The sequence below is a fragment of the Sinohyriopsis cumingii genome, chromosome 4 (assembly GCF_028554795.1).
Source record: "Sinohyriopsis cumingii isolate HCF-2022 chromosome 4, ASM2855479v2, whole genome shotgun sequence".
NCBI classification, from domain to species: Eukaryota; Metazoa; Mollusca; class Bivalvia; order Unionida; family Unionidae; genus Sinohyriopsis; species Sinohyriopsis cumingii.
Genome location: NC_142964.1, coordinates 134,391,359 through 134,411,171, shown reverse-complemented (window position 1 = coordinate 134,411,171; position 19,813 = coordinate 134,391,359). Strand labels below are relative to the sequence as shown.

The 19,813-nt window shown below is 38.4% G+C and overlaps 1 protein-coding gene across 3 annotated transcripts in view; it reads right to left on the bottom strand.

Annotated features, from left to right (window-relative positions):
- The window catches only part of LOC149802126 (uncharacterized), a 69,276-nt gene that overhangs the window by 17,599 nt on the left and 31,864 nt on the right, over positions 1-19,813 (bottom strand). For 2 of the 3 annotated variants that reach the window (XM_089956525.1, XM_089956526.1), the window contains 3 exons: positions 13,256-13,434; positions 6,060-6,216; positions 978-1,650 (listed from right to left, as the gene is read on the bottom strand). In XM_089956525.1, coding sequence (XP_089812651.1) covers positions 978-1,650; positions 6,060-6,216; positions 13,256-13,434 — 1,009 coding nt within the window. Of the gene's footprint in view, positions 1-890; positions 1,651-6,059; positions 6,217-13,255; positions 13,435-19,813 lie in introns of all 3 variants that reach the window. The other variant, XM_089956527.1, reaches the window with a different exon arrangement.

Below are 19,813 nucleotides of genomic sequence, written 5' to 3'. Positions count from 1 at the left end.
ATTATCATTATTATTTCTTTATTACAGCATCCCTTCACTATTTATAAATCATTACTATTATCATTATTATTTCTTTATTACAGCATCCCTTCACTATTTATAAATCATTATTATTATCATTATTATTTCTTTATTACAGCATCCCTTCACTATTTATAAATCATTACTATTATCATTATTATTTCTTTATTACAGCATCCCTTCACTATTTATAAATCATTATTATTTCTTTATTACAGCATCCCTTCACTATTTATAAATCATTATTATTATCATTATTATTTCTTTATTACAGCATCCCTTCACTATTTATAAATCATTACTATTATCATTATTATTTCTTTATTACAGCATCCCTTCAGGGTATTCATGACAAAGAGCTGGCCAAACAATTGAATTTGACAAAAGGTCATGTAGCATCATGTCTCACTCAGTCACACTGTCCTGACAACAGCCCAACCAGTCCTAACACTAGCCTCTTGATGCTGACAGCCAAGCGAGGCAGCTGTTAATACCAATTTTGTAAGTCTTTGGTATGACTCAACTGGGGTTCGAACCCTGACCTCCCACATGAGGCGGATGCTCTAACCACTTATGCCACCAGAGTAGTTTCAATGTAATCAATGGATTGCACATTTAATGCAATCATTGTCATGTATACTAAGAACACGGAATTAAATTGCCCCCACATTCTACATATCTACTAAAATCTGATAGTAAAATTCACCACAAAGCAAGGTGGGGGTTGGGAATTAAATAATAAAAGCTGATAGTATAGAGTTCACAGTTTCATTGTGCTTGTAATTTGTTAAATAGGTTCAAGATCACAAACATTTTTAAATATGTACTGGTGCAACTGAGGGATGAACTGTGCACTTGACAAATCATACCTCACAAACCAGTCCCAGAATGGTTCAAAACATGCATTTAAACTGCAGTTCCATATAGATCTTCATCTTCACATGTCATTACCATACCTTGAAAGGATAGGTCTTCACTCAGTGGGACATGATGGGCAGACACTGTATCACTTCTCAAAGAGGAAGCCGTAGCAATGAGAGATGGCCCAGAAAACAGGAGGCCAGTGGGTCTTCTGGTAGCCTGAAACAGACCCAAGTTTGTCTGTGGTCTCTCTCTGACTGGAGAAGTCCTATTTGCAGTCCTTGGCTGGATGGTAGCTTGATACTGATTCAAGTCTGTCTGTGATCCCCCTCTGACAGGAGAAGCTCTATTTATGGCACTTGGCTGGATTGCAAGTTTAGGTAAAGTTTCTTCTGACTCGGTTCTTGTTCCATATACAGTTCTTGCTCCTGTTTCATGTACAGTTTTTAGTCCTGTGTCATCCCTTTGCACTCTACCTATAGTCTTCAGAAATGTCTCCTCATTGTTATTGTCCATATCATTCTTGAATGGTTGACTTTGTGTCACTGATGGGCTAGGTGGCACTTTGGCTACAGGCCTGCTAATAGCGTTTTTGGGTTTTGTCTCCAGGTGTATGGGCAGATTTGTCTTTTCCATATTTGGAACAATGTTCACCTTAGGTTGCAAAGCAACATGTTCACCCCCTTTTTCCTCCATTGTAGACTTGTTATGCTCCTTTGACATGGTCCGCAAAGACTGTCCCTCTTCCCCTTTCTCTTCTTTGTTACTCTGCATGAAATTAGATGTATTTATTATTCAAATTAAAACTGAAAATGTATTTGACTTCCTTCCTTAACTTTAAAAGTTATGATTTGTGTGGAGAAAGCAAATTCTATAGTAAATTATGTTTCTCCAATAATACCAGATCACATTACATTATAACTTTCTGTACTACCTCTGAATCCAGTCCTAACATAAAGGCAAAAAGTCTTTCTGTTGATATATTATATAGTGTATAGACAAAGGGAAGCAAAAGAACTCCCTTTTCTACCCACCTGGCAGTTACCAGATATACCAATTTTTACTTGAATGAAACCTTAAAGGATGCTTGCATGGTGGGGAAGGGTGAGAGGGATTATTTGTAATGTGATCTGGTAAGTATTCACTGAGAAACAAAACTAAAAAATTTACATTCTTCCTCAAATACATTACCTGATCACATTACATGTGGAGAACGGGTAAGAGATGGAGGAAATGCTGAGCATCCTACCTGTGTCACCCAGTAGGAGCATGACTGCACTACTAAAATGATGAACTTCTTTTAATGTTAGTTTAGCACTAAAAAGGACAATTTGTTTATACACCTGCACGGGTGATCCCTGAGGGATTCCATGCTTGATTACTGTCTCAACATCAAAAGTTCCCAAGCAATTCAAGCAAAAGTGGCTAATTCATGTCCAAGTCTGAGAACTTTATGGTGACAACATTTTTTGTCTGCTAAAAACTGTATATACAGTCTTGGGTTTGAAGTTGAGAAATTCAAAGCACCTTGACAGGACGCCACAAACTTGGATATCATATTGCACTGGAATGTATTGTTACATAAACAAATCCTTTGTTCATATTGACAAACCACCCTAACAAGGCACTGTTATATAATACTCCACTTATGCTGATGTCTGGCCTTAGTACTCTGTGCAGAATATATACCAAATAGTCATGCTACATGACTAGCTACAATCGATCACCTCTGAAACTGGGAATGGGAATGACTACAATCTACCAGACCATGGCAATTTTTTTCCTTTTTGAAAAATGTAGCAGAAAAAAATAGTTTTGCTAAAACTTCAAAGAAAACTGATTACATTTAAAGGATTGATTGTTTTGTAAATATACTAAGCAAATGAAGAAAATAAATCTGTCTCCATCAATGTTTTACAATTATTTGATTTTACTGCAGAATTAACAAACGGGCATTTGTTTGGTGCCTTTAATAACACATGAACCTTCGACAAAGCAAGCCGAAGACCTTTGATCAAAGAAAGTCAGCAGCAAACTTAAATAAAAGCATTGTTTCAGTTTTTGTTGTGATCGGAACAAATTTATTGTGCCTTAAAAGTTTCCTGTTTACAAAATAAAAAAGTTCATGCTTATGATCGCTACCAATGGCGGTTTAAAACCACAATTAAAGTTCCAATAATTTGAAACAATAGATATCTGGCTGATGAGTTAAATGAAGGTGGGACATCTCACCAGAATGTGAAACTATTTAATTTTTTCATGTTTTCATTTCCCTATGAATAGCCTCATCACGTTGGTAATGTCGGCATCATGGTAGTTGTCTCTGGCTGACCAAAAATCTAGGCCAATATAAGTACATGTACATGTAGCATATAAATAACTACAGAGCCACGTGTTACTAGGATAATAAATATCAGAATGAACTGTTTTTGGGAAACATGCTTGTTGACAATGGGATATCACTCAAACAAGTACTGCTTTTTTATATATATGTTTAACTTGTGTTTTCTAATGGGATTTGACTGATACATGAATTTTATGATCGAATACTCGAATTCATAGATTTTGCATATAAATGTATATTATTTAACACGTATAATGTACTACACAAATGTAATTTGTCAATATATAAGTGTATTTCAGACTAGTTGTCTTCATTTAATCAAAATTTCCATTTTTTGTTTTCTCTGCATAAATCCTAGTCCATGATGACAGGTCATCTCTTAAAAATTTCATTTGTATGCAAAATTTCAGTTTATTTTCAGCCTCCCCCCCCATGTACTTATCTAAACTTATGTCGACAATACTAATTTGGTCCCGAGGACGATTAGATAAACAGCTACTACTGTATTATAAAAATGGCGATATTTTTATAAAAAAAATTGTGACAAAATATTGAGGTTGGCAGTTTTTTTATGGTGACAACATTTTTTAAGTCAGCACAAGTCCTGCACTTTTCTGTATTTTCATGGGGGGTTAGAAAGGGCATACCAATCTTAATTAGAGTAATCAATGATTGTAGTGTACATGGATACAATATGTTCTGGCACTATTTCATCTACATGGGGAGTGGAGACATTGATATTCCCCATGAGACTAATCAATGATTCATACATGAGGTGTATGTTAAAAGTCTTTCTAAAATGTATTTGAGCTGCTTTTTCAAAACATTGGACCAAGAATTTCTGACCAAAGTACACAAACATTACATGTGTATGCCAAAGAACTGTATGCATAGACATGTCTCATGTCCATACACCACAACCTTATATCATTTACACTTCTTACATCATCTCTGTAATGACGAAGAGGAACAGGTGCATAAGGTAATATATATAGATTGAAATAATGTAAATCCCAAAACAACTGAGAAATGTAATAGTCAGTAAGTACAGTGCCCAAAAAGAAACTAAATGAAATCACATGATAATAATGAATGGTAATGAATGGTACAATAACTGAAAAAAATTTGAATAAACTCTCCAAAACTGATAAAAATGTACACATCATACAAAACATTTTGACTTAACATATCACTGAAAATAAAAGATCCATAATGATATTAGATTATGGATTCTACAGAGGATTACAATGTAAGTGAAAACTGGTACATCAGGTTTCAATGGTAACCACCTAGTGGATAGAAAGGGGAGTTAACCTCAAATAGTTTCTTCCCCATGTAAAATATAGACAGAAAGCTGTCTGTTCATCTTTCCAGGAGGGCTGGTTTAGCTGGTAGCTGATAAAATTATCCTAATATAATATCATCAGTTAACGTATTTGACAGAGAAGCTGCAGTTCCATAATGACCCTCATCTGCACAAACATATCTATATACATCTAGCCTGATACAAAGCAGATTTCAATCTTTATTTCTGGGACGTGGAGCAAATGACCCCTCGATATTTTCTAATGAGGCCAGGTCAGACTTGATCAGGCAGTATTCCACTTTTAAAAGAATAATTAAAACATAAGTTTCATTCCATTAGTTATTTCACACTTTGCATATATAATATTCAACTTAAATTGATCAACTGTAAAAAAAAATCTTTCTTCATCCAAGTCTAGCTTTTGTGTGAAAGATTTTTTTCTTCAGGGCATTAACTGGTGTCATCTGGGGCCCAAAATGTCCCAATGAAAAGATTTCAATCACAGTCTTCCTACTTTTTGCAATTTACTTCTGTACATTTTCTATCAAATGGTCAAATTCTTCATCAAAATGATGTGGCCAGGTCCCATTCCTACTTACTCCAAGAACACATTCTATTATTACATTAATTTACAGAACTGGCGAATGCAATAGTATCACAACAACTGCCATTGATACAATAACAAACTGACAATCTACAAGTTAGCCTATGTTGAACATATTTATACAAATTTCCAAATCCTTTTGCAAAATGCTTACTGAAAGAGTTTCATATAATCCACCAAGTAATTAAGGTGGAGTGGCAATAACAAACTTGTGCAAATGGACATCTGTTCATCCCATATATTGTTCTTGTCCAAGACCAGTAAAATATAGAGAGGGATATTATCAGTATTAAGTCTTCCACGTACAATAATGACTCACTGCTCCGGTGACCTAGTGGTTAGAGCATCCACCACGGATGTGGGAGGTCATGTGTTCAGTCTCCGGCCAAGTCATACCAAAGACTTACAAAAATGGTACTAACAGCTGCCTCAACTGGTGCCCAGCATTAAGAGTTAGTGTCATGATAATGTGACTGGGTGGGACATCATGCTACATGTCGGCGGCATGATACCCGAGTGCTAGGCATCACTAAATAGCCACACTGCAGACATAGCGGTATAACTGAAAAATTGTTAAAGCTAAGTTAAAATATTCCAAATCACACACACATAAAGAATGATTCAATGGAAAAAAAAGGAACTCTTAAATGTACTGCCTTTAGTCACTTAATTCATGAATCAGAACTGCGAATCTGGTACTCAGAACTGATCAAAAAAATTCTTGCACCTGCACCTGCAAGATAATAGTAACACTAGCATCCAAGTACTCCTTAATTTTTCTGTACCCATCTTGTCTTTTAAAAGTAAAACTCAACACCAATTATTATAGTTTCAGGCTCACTGCCCAATCTTGTGTTAAATTTTGGCCCCATTTAAGGCCAGTCAAAACGGCTGCAATTTATTTTATATAATGTATATCTTACCAATAGACTGTGCTTCAATTCCTGACTAGCCCTGGCACCAACACTGATACAGTCCTGACTCTGCTTAGAGTCTTGCTGGCTGGCTACAGACGCATGCCCAACCTTCAGTTCAGCAATACCAGTTACAGGCAAATCCTCTGGGCACAGTGACTCCTCCCTGAAATAAAATGGTACAAAGTACTGTAGAGAAATTGATGCTAACAGATGAGACTGCATGCTTGTGTATTTTGTGTATGTAATAATTAATGTCTATACAGTATGTCGGACTCAAAATGCTGAAAATCAACTGCTGATAACCATCATGAAATAAACAAGGAACCTTACATCTGCCAGAAATTTCTTTCCATGCCATTTTTTTGCATGTTATGAAAACAATTGTTTAAAGTTTTCTATAAGTTTCATCCATATCTGGTGGTACATCAGCATCAACAGCTTTCAAGCAAGGATAATATTGGTCCAATTCTGTTAAATGACTTTTTAGAAATAGTTACAATTTTTTTTTCTTTTTTGTTGCAGCAGACATTTGGTGTCAGCTTGGCATCATTTATACAAAATTTCCAGCCCTTCATGCCAAGAATGCTGTCAATTTCTCTTAAGTGGCTACTCAGAATACACTTAAAAGATTTCCTTTCTTAGCAAAAGTGGCAAGATCGAATGGTGAACCAACATTACCTGCACATAACTGGAAAACTCTAAATGCAAGAATGTTTTCTGTTATATTTAGCCAAATTTTGCTAACTTCTCAGAAGGTTTTTCAGCTTTTCTTTTTAGTAACTGTGGCCCTATTTGAAGGCATACTGGCATAATTTGAAAAAAAAACTGAAAGGCCTTTGTACCAGTAAGTTTTGTGTCAAGTTTGGGCAAATTCTTTTCAGTACTTTCTGAGCAGCCTTTTATAAGAACACGAAGGTTTTTCTATCTTTACTAGCCATATTTTATGGCAGATCAGTTTGATTTATACAAATTTGAAAACCATCAATGTCAGGATACTTTATGTCAAGTTTGGTAAAATTATATTCAGCAGTTTTTGAAAAGGAGTTTAAGTGTCTTGGTTTCTGGCACATGTGGTTACACTGGTTATACTGGATGCTGGATAAATCTGAGTGCATCATGCCAGAATGTTCAATTTAATAGACGAGTCAAGCAGTGTTTGAGAAGCTGTAAACAGCAATGTCCACAAACAACAGGCAATATAAAATGGACTAAGATTACGGGTTGCCCCCAAAAATATAAAAACAATTAGATCTTTATGATTTAATTGCATTTTTAAAAAAATTAAATCAGATTTTTTAAATTTTAATTAAATTTACTGAATACAAGATAAGATTTTGGTGTTCAATTTATTTGCAGAATATATACATATGTATGTGTAATTAATCATATGTAAAAATGTCATTTAGAGGATTTGTTTGTAGAAATTTAAATCATCTGATTTGAATCAAACAATCTAAGACTTAAAGTCAGGTGGCCAAAAATATTCAAATTGAGTCTAGATTTTATTATTATTTGCTTCATTGCTGTATTTGTATTTAATTTACAGAAAGTTTCTATCGACTCAACATTATATTTAGGAAAACTGTAATAGGATTTGTCTCTATCAGGTTCACTGCTATGTAATTTCTAGAGAATCATATACAACAACCTCTCTATTCCAGCCATATAATGTATGTAACAAATTACTTTCTACACTATCAAATACAGAACAATTTCTCTTTTCTACCCACCTAATGAACTGGACACTACTTATTCTGAAAGGAATGTAACTTTTAAAGAGAGGTCAAATACAAGTGAAACAAGAAGCTGGTCACAGCATGCATGTTAAGCATGCACCTTAGCTTTTGGTAAATGGATGTTTTATACATCAAGATGTATCCACACAGTAAGTAACATGATTCTGTGGCCAGCTGTAGTCGATAAACTGACCACATCAGAACCTTAAATTATGGTTAATCTAATGTACAGATATTTACACCAAAATCTCTATGAATCTGAGAAGGTGACCTTGATAGGGATGGGCTGGAAAACTGTAGTTGGCTTGACTTTGCTTGCGAAGATTTAGGAAGGGGGATTTCCATGTCTATTGCATGCACGCTGGTGGCTGAAGAGCCCAATATGTGACAGGCAAGTCCATCCACAGAGGCTGCAGGGAAATGTCTGGTTTGTGGTGGGTGTTGTCAAAGGTTCCCATTTTTTTCTTGGCCATCATTTTTCCTTAAAAGCTTGTTCATCTGTTTTGTTCAAAAGTGGCAGTGGCCTGGTGAAGTGTACGTCGCCAGCTTTCATGGTCAGCAGCTTGTGATGCTCATTGGTGGTGATCGATGCCACAGGTGGTGAGGGTGTATTTCATGGAGTCTTTATATCTCTTTCGAGGTGCCCCTCTATCACAGTGGCCAGTGCACAACTCACCATACAGTGCAGTCTTTGGCAGGCGATGATTCTCCATCCTAGACATATGCCCTGTCCAGCGTAGCTGTATCTTCTTGAGTGTAGCCTTAATGCTGGTGATCCCTGCTTGTTTAAGGACTTCAGAGTTGGTGATGAAGTCACTCCAGTGGATGTTGAGAATGATGCAGAGGCAGTGCTGATGGAAGCATTCAAGGAGGCAAAGGTGGTGGCTGTAGCTGACCGAAGATTTGGTGCCACATAAGAGGGTGGTCAGTACGACAGCTCTGTAGACGCTGATCTTTGTATCTCTCTTGAGACTGGTGTGGTACCACAATTATATATATAGTCTGTTGTCTATTTCTTTGTCGATCTTGGCATCAGAGGATATCACAAAGCCCAGATAGGTGAACTGGTGGACTACATTCAGCTCTGTCTGGTCAATGAAGATGCTTGGTGGCTGGTACACTTCCTTGGGAGCTGGCTGGCTGAAGTACCTCAGATTTCTTTAGTCTGACCTCAAGTCCACAGAGCTGGCAAGCTTCTGCAAAGCAGGTTACACACTGTAAGGCGGCTTCCATGTGGGCAACAAGGGCAGCATCATCTGCAAAGAGAAGTTCTCTAATCAGTTTTTCCAAGGTCTTGGTGTGGGCCTGAAGTCGCCAAAAGTTGAAGAGGTTGCCATCAGTGTGAAATCTGATATAGATGCCATCTTCGTGATCAAGGTCTTCTGTTGCTTTTTGGAGCATCATGCTGAAGAAGACTGAGAACAGCATGGGGGCTAAAACACAGCCCTGTTTCATGCCAACGCAGCTCTGTTTCACACCATTTACAATAGGGAAGGTCCGTGACAGGTCGTTATTGTTTCTGACATTACCAAGCTGGTCTTCATGTATTCGGATGACCATGGTAAAGAACTTCGGAGGACAGCCAAGCTTTTCAAGGATTTTCCACAGTCCAGTTCTTCTCACCGTGTCAAATGCATTCATCAGGTCCACAAATGTGATGTACAGTCCTTTCTTTTGTTCTCGACATTTCTCCTGGATCTGTCTCAGGATGAACACCATGTCAGTTGTGCCCCTATTGGCTCTGAAGCCACAATGACTCTCTGGGGCATGTTCTTCTGCACTGGTGGGCACAAGTCTGTTCAGCAACACTCTAGCAAGGATTTTACCTGCAATGGAGAGCAGAGATATCCATGGTAGTTTAAGCAGTCAGACTTTTCCCCCTTCTTTTTGTACAAGGTGATGATGAATGCATCTTGGAGGTCTTGTGGAAGTTTCCCTCAATCCCAGCAGCAAACAAAGAACTCATGGAGTTTGGTGTGCAATGCTGGGTCTCCATTCTTCCATATCTCTGGTGGGATACCATCTTTTCCTGCAGCATTTCCAGTCTTCAACCGATCTATGGCTTTTATAGTCTCTTGCAGTGTGGGTGCCTCGTTGAGTTCCATCTTTGGTGGCTGTTGTGGAATGCGATCAATAGCTGCGTGCTGGACTGTATGGTAAGTGCTGAAGAGGGTGTGGAAGTGCTCTGACCAGCGGTTCAGGATAGATTCCCTTTCAGTGAGTAGCTCTAGGCCATCTACACTTCGTCAGAGGCTCTGTATTTGGAAGGAAGGACCATACACGTCTTTCAACGCTTCATAGAACCCCTTGTAGTCACCAGTGTCAGCATACAGCTGGGTTCTTTCTGCAAGCTTTGTCCACCATTTGTTTTTTATGTCTCCGAGCCTGCACTGGAGGGAGCTGCAGATAAGTCGGAAGGCTGCTTTCTTCTGTGGACAGGATGGTTGAGCGAGGTGGGCTTGGTATGCTAATCTCTTTTTGGTAAGCAGCTCTTGAATTTCTAGGTTGTTTTCATCAAACTAGTCTTTGTTTTTCTTAGTGGTAAATCCAAGGATTTCTTCTGAGGTTTGCAGAATGGCAGCCTTGATGTGAGTCCACATCTCTTCTGGAGGTATATCTGGCAGAATAGGTTCTTCAAGTCCAGACTGAGGCTCTCTTGAAATTCTGCATTGACATCTGCACACAAAAGGTTCTTGATCTGGAGCTACCTTCTCAGGGTACCTCCTTGTTGTTTGGGATTTAAGTGGAATTTGAGCTTGCATCAGACAACACGATGATCTCTGCAATGTGCATCACTCTGGTATGAAGGACGTCTTGTAAGTCCCTCTGACGCACTATGATGTAATTGATTAGGTGCCAGTGTTTTGATCTAGGATGCATCCAGGTCATTTTCAGGCTGTCTTTCTGCTGGAATATGGTGTCTGTGATGGTGAGCTGTAATTCTGCACAAAATTCAAGAAGCAGGCACCCATTGTCAATGCAGCCACCCATGCCATGTTTCCCAAGAATGGCTTTCCAGGCTTCTGAGTTTCGGCCTGCTCTCTGGGACGCTCTTTAGAAATCTGCGCAGGTCAGCATAGAATTTATCCTTTTCGGATGGATCTGCCTGGTGTGTTGAAGCATATGCACTGAAGAGTGTGGCATGTTGTTGGTTCCCTAATGGGAGACGCATGGACATGATGCTTTATGACCAGTGGGAAGGTTTGTTAACTTGGTGGCGATTGAGTCCTTAACCATGAAACCGACTCCTGAAAGTCGCTTTTTAGTTTTTTGTTTTCTTGACCAGTAGAGGGTGTATCCAGCGCTGAGTTCTCTCACACTTCCCTCCTCCGAAAGGCGCACTTCGCTAAGTGCAGCAATGTCAACATCAAGGCGAGAGAGTTCATGTGCGATTAAGGCAGAGCGCCATTCTGGTCTGTTGCTCTTGGTCGAGTCTAGCATTGTTCTGATGTTCCAACAAGCCAGTTTTAGTCTTTTCCCATAATGTGAGGCAGGTGGGGCATGCCTTCTTTTTTCTGTTATGTTTCAACAGCATTGGAGAATGCCTGTTGGCTGCGGCAGGCCAATGGCGGGGTGGGGGTGGGGGTGGGGGTAAGGAGACGAGCTTTGCTTTGGCCACATTTTCTAGGCCCCTTTCCATGTGGAAAGCAGTGCTGTCCCTAAAAAGGCTGCTTTGTCACTCAGGCTGCTGCCAGGTGATGGTGTCATCACCAGATGGCCAAAAGTCTGAGTTGCCTGCATGTAGGATTGGGACTGTGGCTTCCAGTGACATCTTTCACCTGCAATTTTTGCCCCTTTCCCATCGCTGCAGGGCTTGATAGAGTCTAACATAAACAGCAGACAGTTCCTTTATGCCTGCCCAATGGAGCATTTAGGTAAGGTGCAGTCAGGGCAAACTGGCCTGACCCTTCAAACCTGGGGTTCATCTGCCATGGCCCAGCAAGCCAGGATGGTGACAGCGAGATCCACAGGCTGTAGGTTTTTTATCAGAGTTTCCCTCTCCTAGGCAGATGGCCAACCATGGCTGAAGAGATCTGCTGTCCCTGCTATTTCAAACCATAGCTGGTCAGCCACAGCCGCGATCCACTAATACATATGGTGCGTCCTGGTCCCCAACACTTGGCTGTTGATCTGTAGAGACCTTCTGCCCTAGCCAGTGACTTACCTGTAGAAGTTCATAGGCTTAGTGTTAACCCCCACAACATCATTTGGGACACCAGCTGAAGAGGTGTACCAGGGTATGCCGGGAATAATTTCTCCTTGGAGGCAAACATGAGAGATTTGGGAATAGATGAGGACCAGTGCATCTGTACTCTCAGAGAATGCAGCCAGACAACAAAGGTACTAGGGGGCTCTGGAAAACTACACTGGCTGACCTCAATTTCTTTAGATATTTGAGCTTTCCCATACTTCACAAAGATTTGCTCGCCTCCCACCAAAAATTATGCAATTTACTTAACAAATAAAATGTTATTCAAAATTTGTAAATTCTATTGCAAATGTATAAATGCAGTATTTTGCATGGTTAGAATATCTGAAGAAAATTTGGAGTCCAGTAAAGTTATATGATGTAGGGGGCAAGACCATCTTTCATACATGCAACTGTTTTATTAACTTATGTTTCTCCTATAAGACTTAAAACATGAATGGAAAGCATATTACAAAATAAAAAAATGAAGCCTTTTTGGTGACCAGAATCATAATATTATCAATACCATCTGTAGTTGCACCAGCAGATATGGGTCAGTGCAGTTTGTTAGAAATAATCAGTAGAACAAACAGAATTGACCCTGATCTACAGGTACAGTATTCTACAGCAAATCTGGATCTTTGCTGTTTGCAGTTTGACTCGACTTATATGGTAATAAGTTGAGTCAAGGTTTATTATAGAGCAACCGAGGTAAATGGGCCATTTCTCCACAACACAGTTCATATTGCTTTCAATGGAATTTTTTACCCCCACAAAAAAAGAACTTAAATTTGATTTGCACATCAAATGTTTTGCTACATCTGCTCTGCAATCCATCAATCATAATCCTGACCATTTATATTACAAAAATAACAAATCCAAAAAAGTGAACTTCACCTCATATCTGAGGCTTCTAAAAATAGCAGCTTCGTTCTTGAAATTTAATAAATACTGAACAGTATTAACCTTAGAATTATGCATAAATGAAGTAAAACCAAACCTTAAAAAATGAGAATTCATGCAATTACATAATTAGCTTACTTCATTTTCTCTTAAGAACAAAATAAAAGGTAAAGAGGGGAAAGGCATGAAATCCACTTCAAATTTGGGACCCAAGAAGATAGAAACCTCATTTCTCATTTGGTGATAAGGTTAATACTCATGACCCATATTACCCAACCCTATAAGCCTAAAATGTGTAAACAAGATTAGGATGTAAAAAGTTTTATGATTGGTTTGGCAGATATACTACTGATGGATCTCACAGCCACACATACTCAATTTCTTTGCGTGCCACATCTTGCAAGGTTCCTGTGAATTTCACTTCTGTTTTTTCTTTCTGGGCTGACAACTCTTTCCTACTCTTTGACTTCTTCTGCACTTCCTTCGACTCAATCACTGTTGGGCTGTCTCCAATCTGGACAGTTTTGGCATCATAGATGTTAATGACCTGTGGCTGTTATGAAAACTGCATTATTATATGTGAATTTATCTCCTTTGGATCACTGAAGGAAATAATGATGGACACATAAATTAAATGAACTAGTTAAAAAATGAGGCCATACACATGTGACTGTATCAACTCATAAAAACGAATGAAGAGAAAAATCATTTAACAAGAGGTCAAAATGTGCTTGATATTATATAATTGGCTTAAATAACTTACCAGTTTAGTTCACTAAGCTGGCTTCTGTAGTATCATATTTATTTTACAAAAACTAAATGATTCCAAACATAAAGGCATATTAATATGCATGACTTTAGCTAACTAATCCAAGATCCTTATGATACTAAGCTATTCAGCAAGTTTTATTAAAATATTTTGTCAAATACAAGTGACTGAAATAGCAATAAGTTGCAATGTTACCTCATTAATAAGGACAGGTCTCCCTCATTATAAAATCAATGACCATGATGACATTACCTTACGTGAGCAAATTCCAATTTAAATCTGATCAAACTGAGCATAAAATCACAAGAGCAATCACAAACAGAGATAAACTGATGCAAATACATGACCTTGCTCACTATCAAACTCATGACAGATCATGACAGTGTAAACCAATATTCCAATTTTAGTCAATCAGCTAAGAAATACTACCTACAGAGTGGGAACAAGCTCAGTCAATTAGATTCAATTACACCTCATTAATCTACATGGATCTTGCTTACTATCAAACCTGTCTGAAATCTTGAGGATAAAAGCTCCTATCCCAAGACTGATCAAACAAGAAATGTGGTCTCCAAAGAGATAACAATCAACTGTTCAATCGTCAATTCACACAGGGCCAAGCCAGAGGCTAACCTGGTCTTAAAGATGAGCTAATAAAAATATAGTTATTGAGGGATGAAACTAATTTTAATAATGATGGAGTCGCAAGTTACCTGTCACTGTTACTTACCTGTCACTATTGCCTTGCTTACTATCTGAGATTCTAAATCTCACCATCTGAACCTATAATTAAAACCTTCCATTAATGGAACAACCTAGAAATCTAGCAGAGAGAGACCCCATAATCAGTCTGACTACCATGACATCAGCTTATGTGGGATACTCTTCCTCTCTGTCTCTGAAAAAGTCTATGCTTGGGCCATCAATATGGGGTTGAGATGGAAATCTTACAAAAGTGACAGTTATTAAATTATTAAAATTAGTTTAGCACACTTGTGTGCACATGTATGCCCCCCCCCCCCACAACACACACATACACTCTCCCTCAGACTCCCAAGTAACATTGAAAAAATAACTGCAGTATATTACCTGTCATTACTGCCTTGCTGAATATGGAAGGAAACTGATGGCCTCAAAAACTTGTAAAACATTTAACATACTACCCCCTTATGGTATGGGTGTAAATTTAGTGTAATTTGGCAGTAGATTGGGTCCAATTAAAAAAAAAAAAAATTCTCTGGTGTGCCAAAGACTGAATCAAAAAGAAGAAGAAAGTAGTGTGTGACTGCAAAACATAGCTCACGTAACATCATCCAATGATGAATGATTAAAATAGGCCCAAGAAGCTGCAACATCCCTGATTTCATGAACTTCCATTCTCATGAATGACATGTCCCTCTCCAGTGAGGGACTGACAAGGTTTCTTGAAATTCCACCTGGAAATGGTGGTTGCTGAGATATCAGATGGGTCCTTAACAGGTAGCAAGAAATGCTTCCTACTCATTCTTATCTCTTGTAATATAGCCAAAAAGAACCATAATACCCAAGCTACTGATACAACTAAGAATCTCTATAGGGAGTGGGGCTAACAAAGAAAGCAGAATTTCTGCCAAAGAAATCTGATTGACAATGGAAAGAAGTAGACTAGTAACTGCTGCTGAACCATAGTCTATACACAATGCATAAAGCTGGGTCCTTTCTTTCTCAGATGCATAGGACAAGCAGTTTTAAGGGTAAGATTCTAAAAACAAGCTTCACCCACCAGTTCATCAGGGGTGCAGAATCTTTTCAAAATCAAACTGTCCATGGACAGGTAAATTAAAATGTTTACTTGTCTGTATAAAAGACACAATTGTCCTTATTTTCATACTTAAAAGACTGTTAAAATGTTTACCTTTATAAAGATGCACCATTTAAATGCATGCAGGATGGATCTGTGACATGTAAAATATATTGGATATTTAAACATGTCTTAATTTTGCTGTAAAAGGTATACTTAGGTTACAGATGTTAGAAAACAATAAAGTTTACACAAACCTTTAAGTAATTTGATGGTTTTTTATATACTAGTGTTGGCAATTAAAATAAAAAGCAAATTAACTGTGGAAAATTTGTAATGGTCACAAATGCATCAGTCCACATTATTATTGAAGAGCACACTAATCAGATGCTCTGGCCTTACTGTCTCTAATTTTACCAAAGACATCCTGCAGAATGTTTACAGCGAATGGTTCAGGCTCAAACTGGCTTGTACAAGGTTGTACTCTGGACTGAGAACTCAGCTGCTTGGCTTTATACATGAGATGCCTTGTTAAAGGTCCTTTGTCTAACCAATGCATTACACTTCCTGTCCCTGTCAAAAATCAGATCTAGATCCAGTGGTCTTCACACGAATAAGCTGTTGTTCTTCAGTTTGAAGTAACTGAGAAAGAATAGATGAACTGACTTCACAGAGAGAGTCTCACCTTGAGGATCTTCACAGAGAGAGTCTCACCTTAAGGATCATCAAGAATACTCTGTCTGATATTCTCAAAGAAAACTTGTTGCATGAAATGACAAAGGGAAACAACAGCTTCATTTACATTCACAGCAAGTTCATTTTAGTTGTGTGGCCACACTTGGAAGTCAAATATTTGACAGTGGAGACTCAACAAGATCCTGAAATCTGTCAAATATGTGAATTACTGTAGGAAGCTTGGAATGTCCTTGTCATCAGTGGTGATGTATCCTTCAGTTCAATGTCTTAATATTGTCGAGTTTCTGAGTCAAACTAATAATAGAATTCAGACAGTCACCAAGTGTCACTCTCATGGCATGCCGATTTGTGTGCAGAGTGCTTAAAGCCTCACTCAGCTCATTTACAATAGCTGACTAACTACAGTTACATGCTTGAGGACATCAAGCATTAAGTGCATGTATTTTGCAAATATAACCTGAGTAAGATCAACCAAAAGCTTCATAGATCGTCCATTTTCATCTACATATTTTGACGTCTCTACAAACTGTTCAAAATGCACAATTATTGGCTTAAAAGTTCATATAAATGGCATTTACTGTCCTTCTTTTTGCTGGCTACCCATGTAAATGACTTGATGTCAGACTACATAATCATTCATTAGCAAAGATTGCTAAAATTTTCTGCAGACTTGTATGCCTTTTAAAACTAAAGGAACAAAATTTGCATAATCGTTTGATTGTCTGTTCAAACTGCCAAAGGTAAGGGAATTACATGACTGCATCCAAAACACCAGGGTATAGCCTAAGTGCACAGTGTGTTATGATGACAGGAGTTTTCACTAGTAACACCATTCTTTGCTCCCACATTTACACTTGCGCCATCCATGCTGACACAAACAAGATGAGGGCCATGTCATAAGAAGCATCAAAATGGATGTCGAGGTTACAGTTAAAAAAACCATCAGAATCTGAGCTTTCAAGATGTTCAGCACTACCAAGCACTGTAACTGGACTGTTATAGTCAGGTTCTATAAATCTAACAAAAATGTATTCTTGGTCTGTAACTATAACTGCTGATCAGAATTAGTACTAGCATCTGAATGGATGAGTAGGAATTTAGCTAGATATTTTATCCTTGACATTTTTCAGAAGGACATCAGGTGTAATGTTGAATTCGTTTTTTTTAACTGAACCTCACAAAGAATGTCAAAGTCTGAAAGAGATATTGTCTCCTTTGCTATGGCATATGCTCTGTTAAACAGCTGCTTGTAATGCTAATTGTATTTCATGATCACTCTGTATCATCCAAACCTTTTTTCTCAGATTTGGCCTTTTCATTATCAAATTGTAACTGATGTGTTGTGCTTTGCATTTTTATACAATGTCAGCTATAGTATCTGTTTAATCATCCCACTTGAGTTCAAGTTTTTGGATTACAACTTATAAAACAATTAACAAAAACACTGTAAACATTGCAATTTCATCTTACATAAGGTAAATGACCATTGAACTATGTGGGAGGGGGAGACTGCAATTTCTTCTACTGATCGATGAAGTTTTGAAAAAGTCCATGGTCCATGAACCAGAACATTAAATTGTTTGCCCCTTAGATAACTGTGGCATAATGTGGTACATATCACAGCATGTTCAGAAATACTGCAGTAACAAAATTATTTATGGTACCCAGCTCTAATATTTAGCAATATTTGGTAGTAACATTTTTACCTGACTGCATCCAAAACATCAGGGTATAGCCTAAGTGCACAGTGTGTTATGATGTTGGCTTGCACCTTTCCATCTCTCACGTAAGATCATCAATATTGGAAAATTGACAAAAATCTATGACTTCTGACTTTTTCCTGATTTTCTGGTAGCATGGGTACCCTGGTAACAAGGCCACAACCCCATTCCATCTAGGCTAAAGTGAGAAAGTCTCACCAGTCTCTATGATTCAAAATAATGGAAAGATGAAGGTCCAAACAATGGTCAGACCCTTAGAACTTCAGCATAATATAAGAAACCAAACATTCTCTGTTTCTGAACAGGGGAATGAAGAAAGACTGTTAGGAATAATGCATTTCTTACTACACCTATTGCAAAAGAGTCTCAGCTTTGCATCATACACCTTGCATGGAGACCAACTCCCGACTTCGATAATGTAGTTGGCAATCTTGCTTGAAAAATTGTCCCCGTTTATTGATTGCCTGAGATGAGTCAAGTTTGAAGGTGGTGAATCTGTGAGCTGTTGTGTGGAGAATAGAATCCCTGTACTGTGATAGCAGGTCCCATACACCTTGCATGGAGACCAACTCCCGACTTCGATAATGTAGTTGGCAATCTTGCTTGAAAAATTGTCCCCGTTTATTGATTGCCTGAGATGAGTCAAGTTTGAAGGTGGTGAATCTGTGAGCTGTTGTGTGGAGAATAGAATCCCTGTACTGTGATAGCAGGTCCCTCCTCTGTGGTAATGTCCTGGCGGGCCTACAGACAAATCAAGCAGATTGATAAACCATGATCACTAGAGCAACAGAGACTGAGCTGAGTAGTATAGGTCATGACTTTGTGAAACACTTGTGGAATCATTCTGAGAGAAGAGAAGGTGCAAGCCAACAGATGACCTCACATTAGATGAAGGTGTAAACTACCCAGGCCTCTGATATGTTAGTGTTATTCAGTCTAGTCTACCAAATGCCTCCTCCTACGTCTGAACTGGGACTCAGCTATGGACTGGTGCAGAGATCAATCCATGAAGAACTACTATGCTCCTCCTGGACACACTGGCAAATAATTTTCTTGCTCAAAACATGTTGAATATGGAGGGTAATCTTCTCTGAGTTTGTCCAGTGAAGGGGGTTCCGAACCTCTATGCAAAGAGAATGTGTACCTACTTGTTGCCTGAGGTATATTAATACCATTGTGTTCTTGGAGAAGACCATCACACAATAAGTCTTTTCTTCATCTGCCACACCCTGTACAGCTAAAACTAACACTCTTACTTCCAAATTGTTAATGTGAAGGGTGGCTTCTTCCCTGGCCCGTAAACGCTGAAGAACCTGCCCAACCCAAATCTGATGTGTCCGTGTACATGTACAAGTGAGGAATCCTTGTGTGGCCTCCAGTTCACATGAAATAACAGAGTACATGATATACAGTCTTTCTCAGGGAACCAGGTTCAACAAGGTCTTAGATTCTAGCAATACCACAAGACCCAGGAATCTGTCTATCCTGTCCAGAGATCAAATTACTGATGGATGGAATCCAAGGAGCCCTTAGGTGGGTCACAACTATTCCCATTACCTGGTAAAAGTTCTAGGAATGGTGGCTATGCCTAATGGCAATGCTTGAAATTGGAAAACCTCCTGATCCAGGCAAAACTGAAGGAGGCAACACTTGGATGTGATGATACTGATCCAGAAGGTGCATTGCAGACTGTTCAATTACAAGACCGTAAGGCATTCTTGATTGAGGCTATAGTCTCCATCTTGAATATTTCCTCCTGAAGAGGTGTTTAGGGTGGAAAGATTAATGATACACTTAAACTTTCCATCTTTTTCAGAGACCAGGAAAAGCCAGGAGTAGAAAGCTGGAGATTGGTTGTTAGCAACTTTCTATAATGTACATCTTACATTAATTGATCCAGGTTTTACTGGTGAAAACAATGGAGGTCCTTCTTCTGTTATGACCAATCAAACCTGTGAAAAGGGGC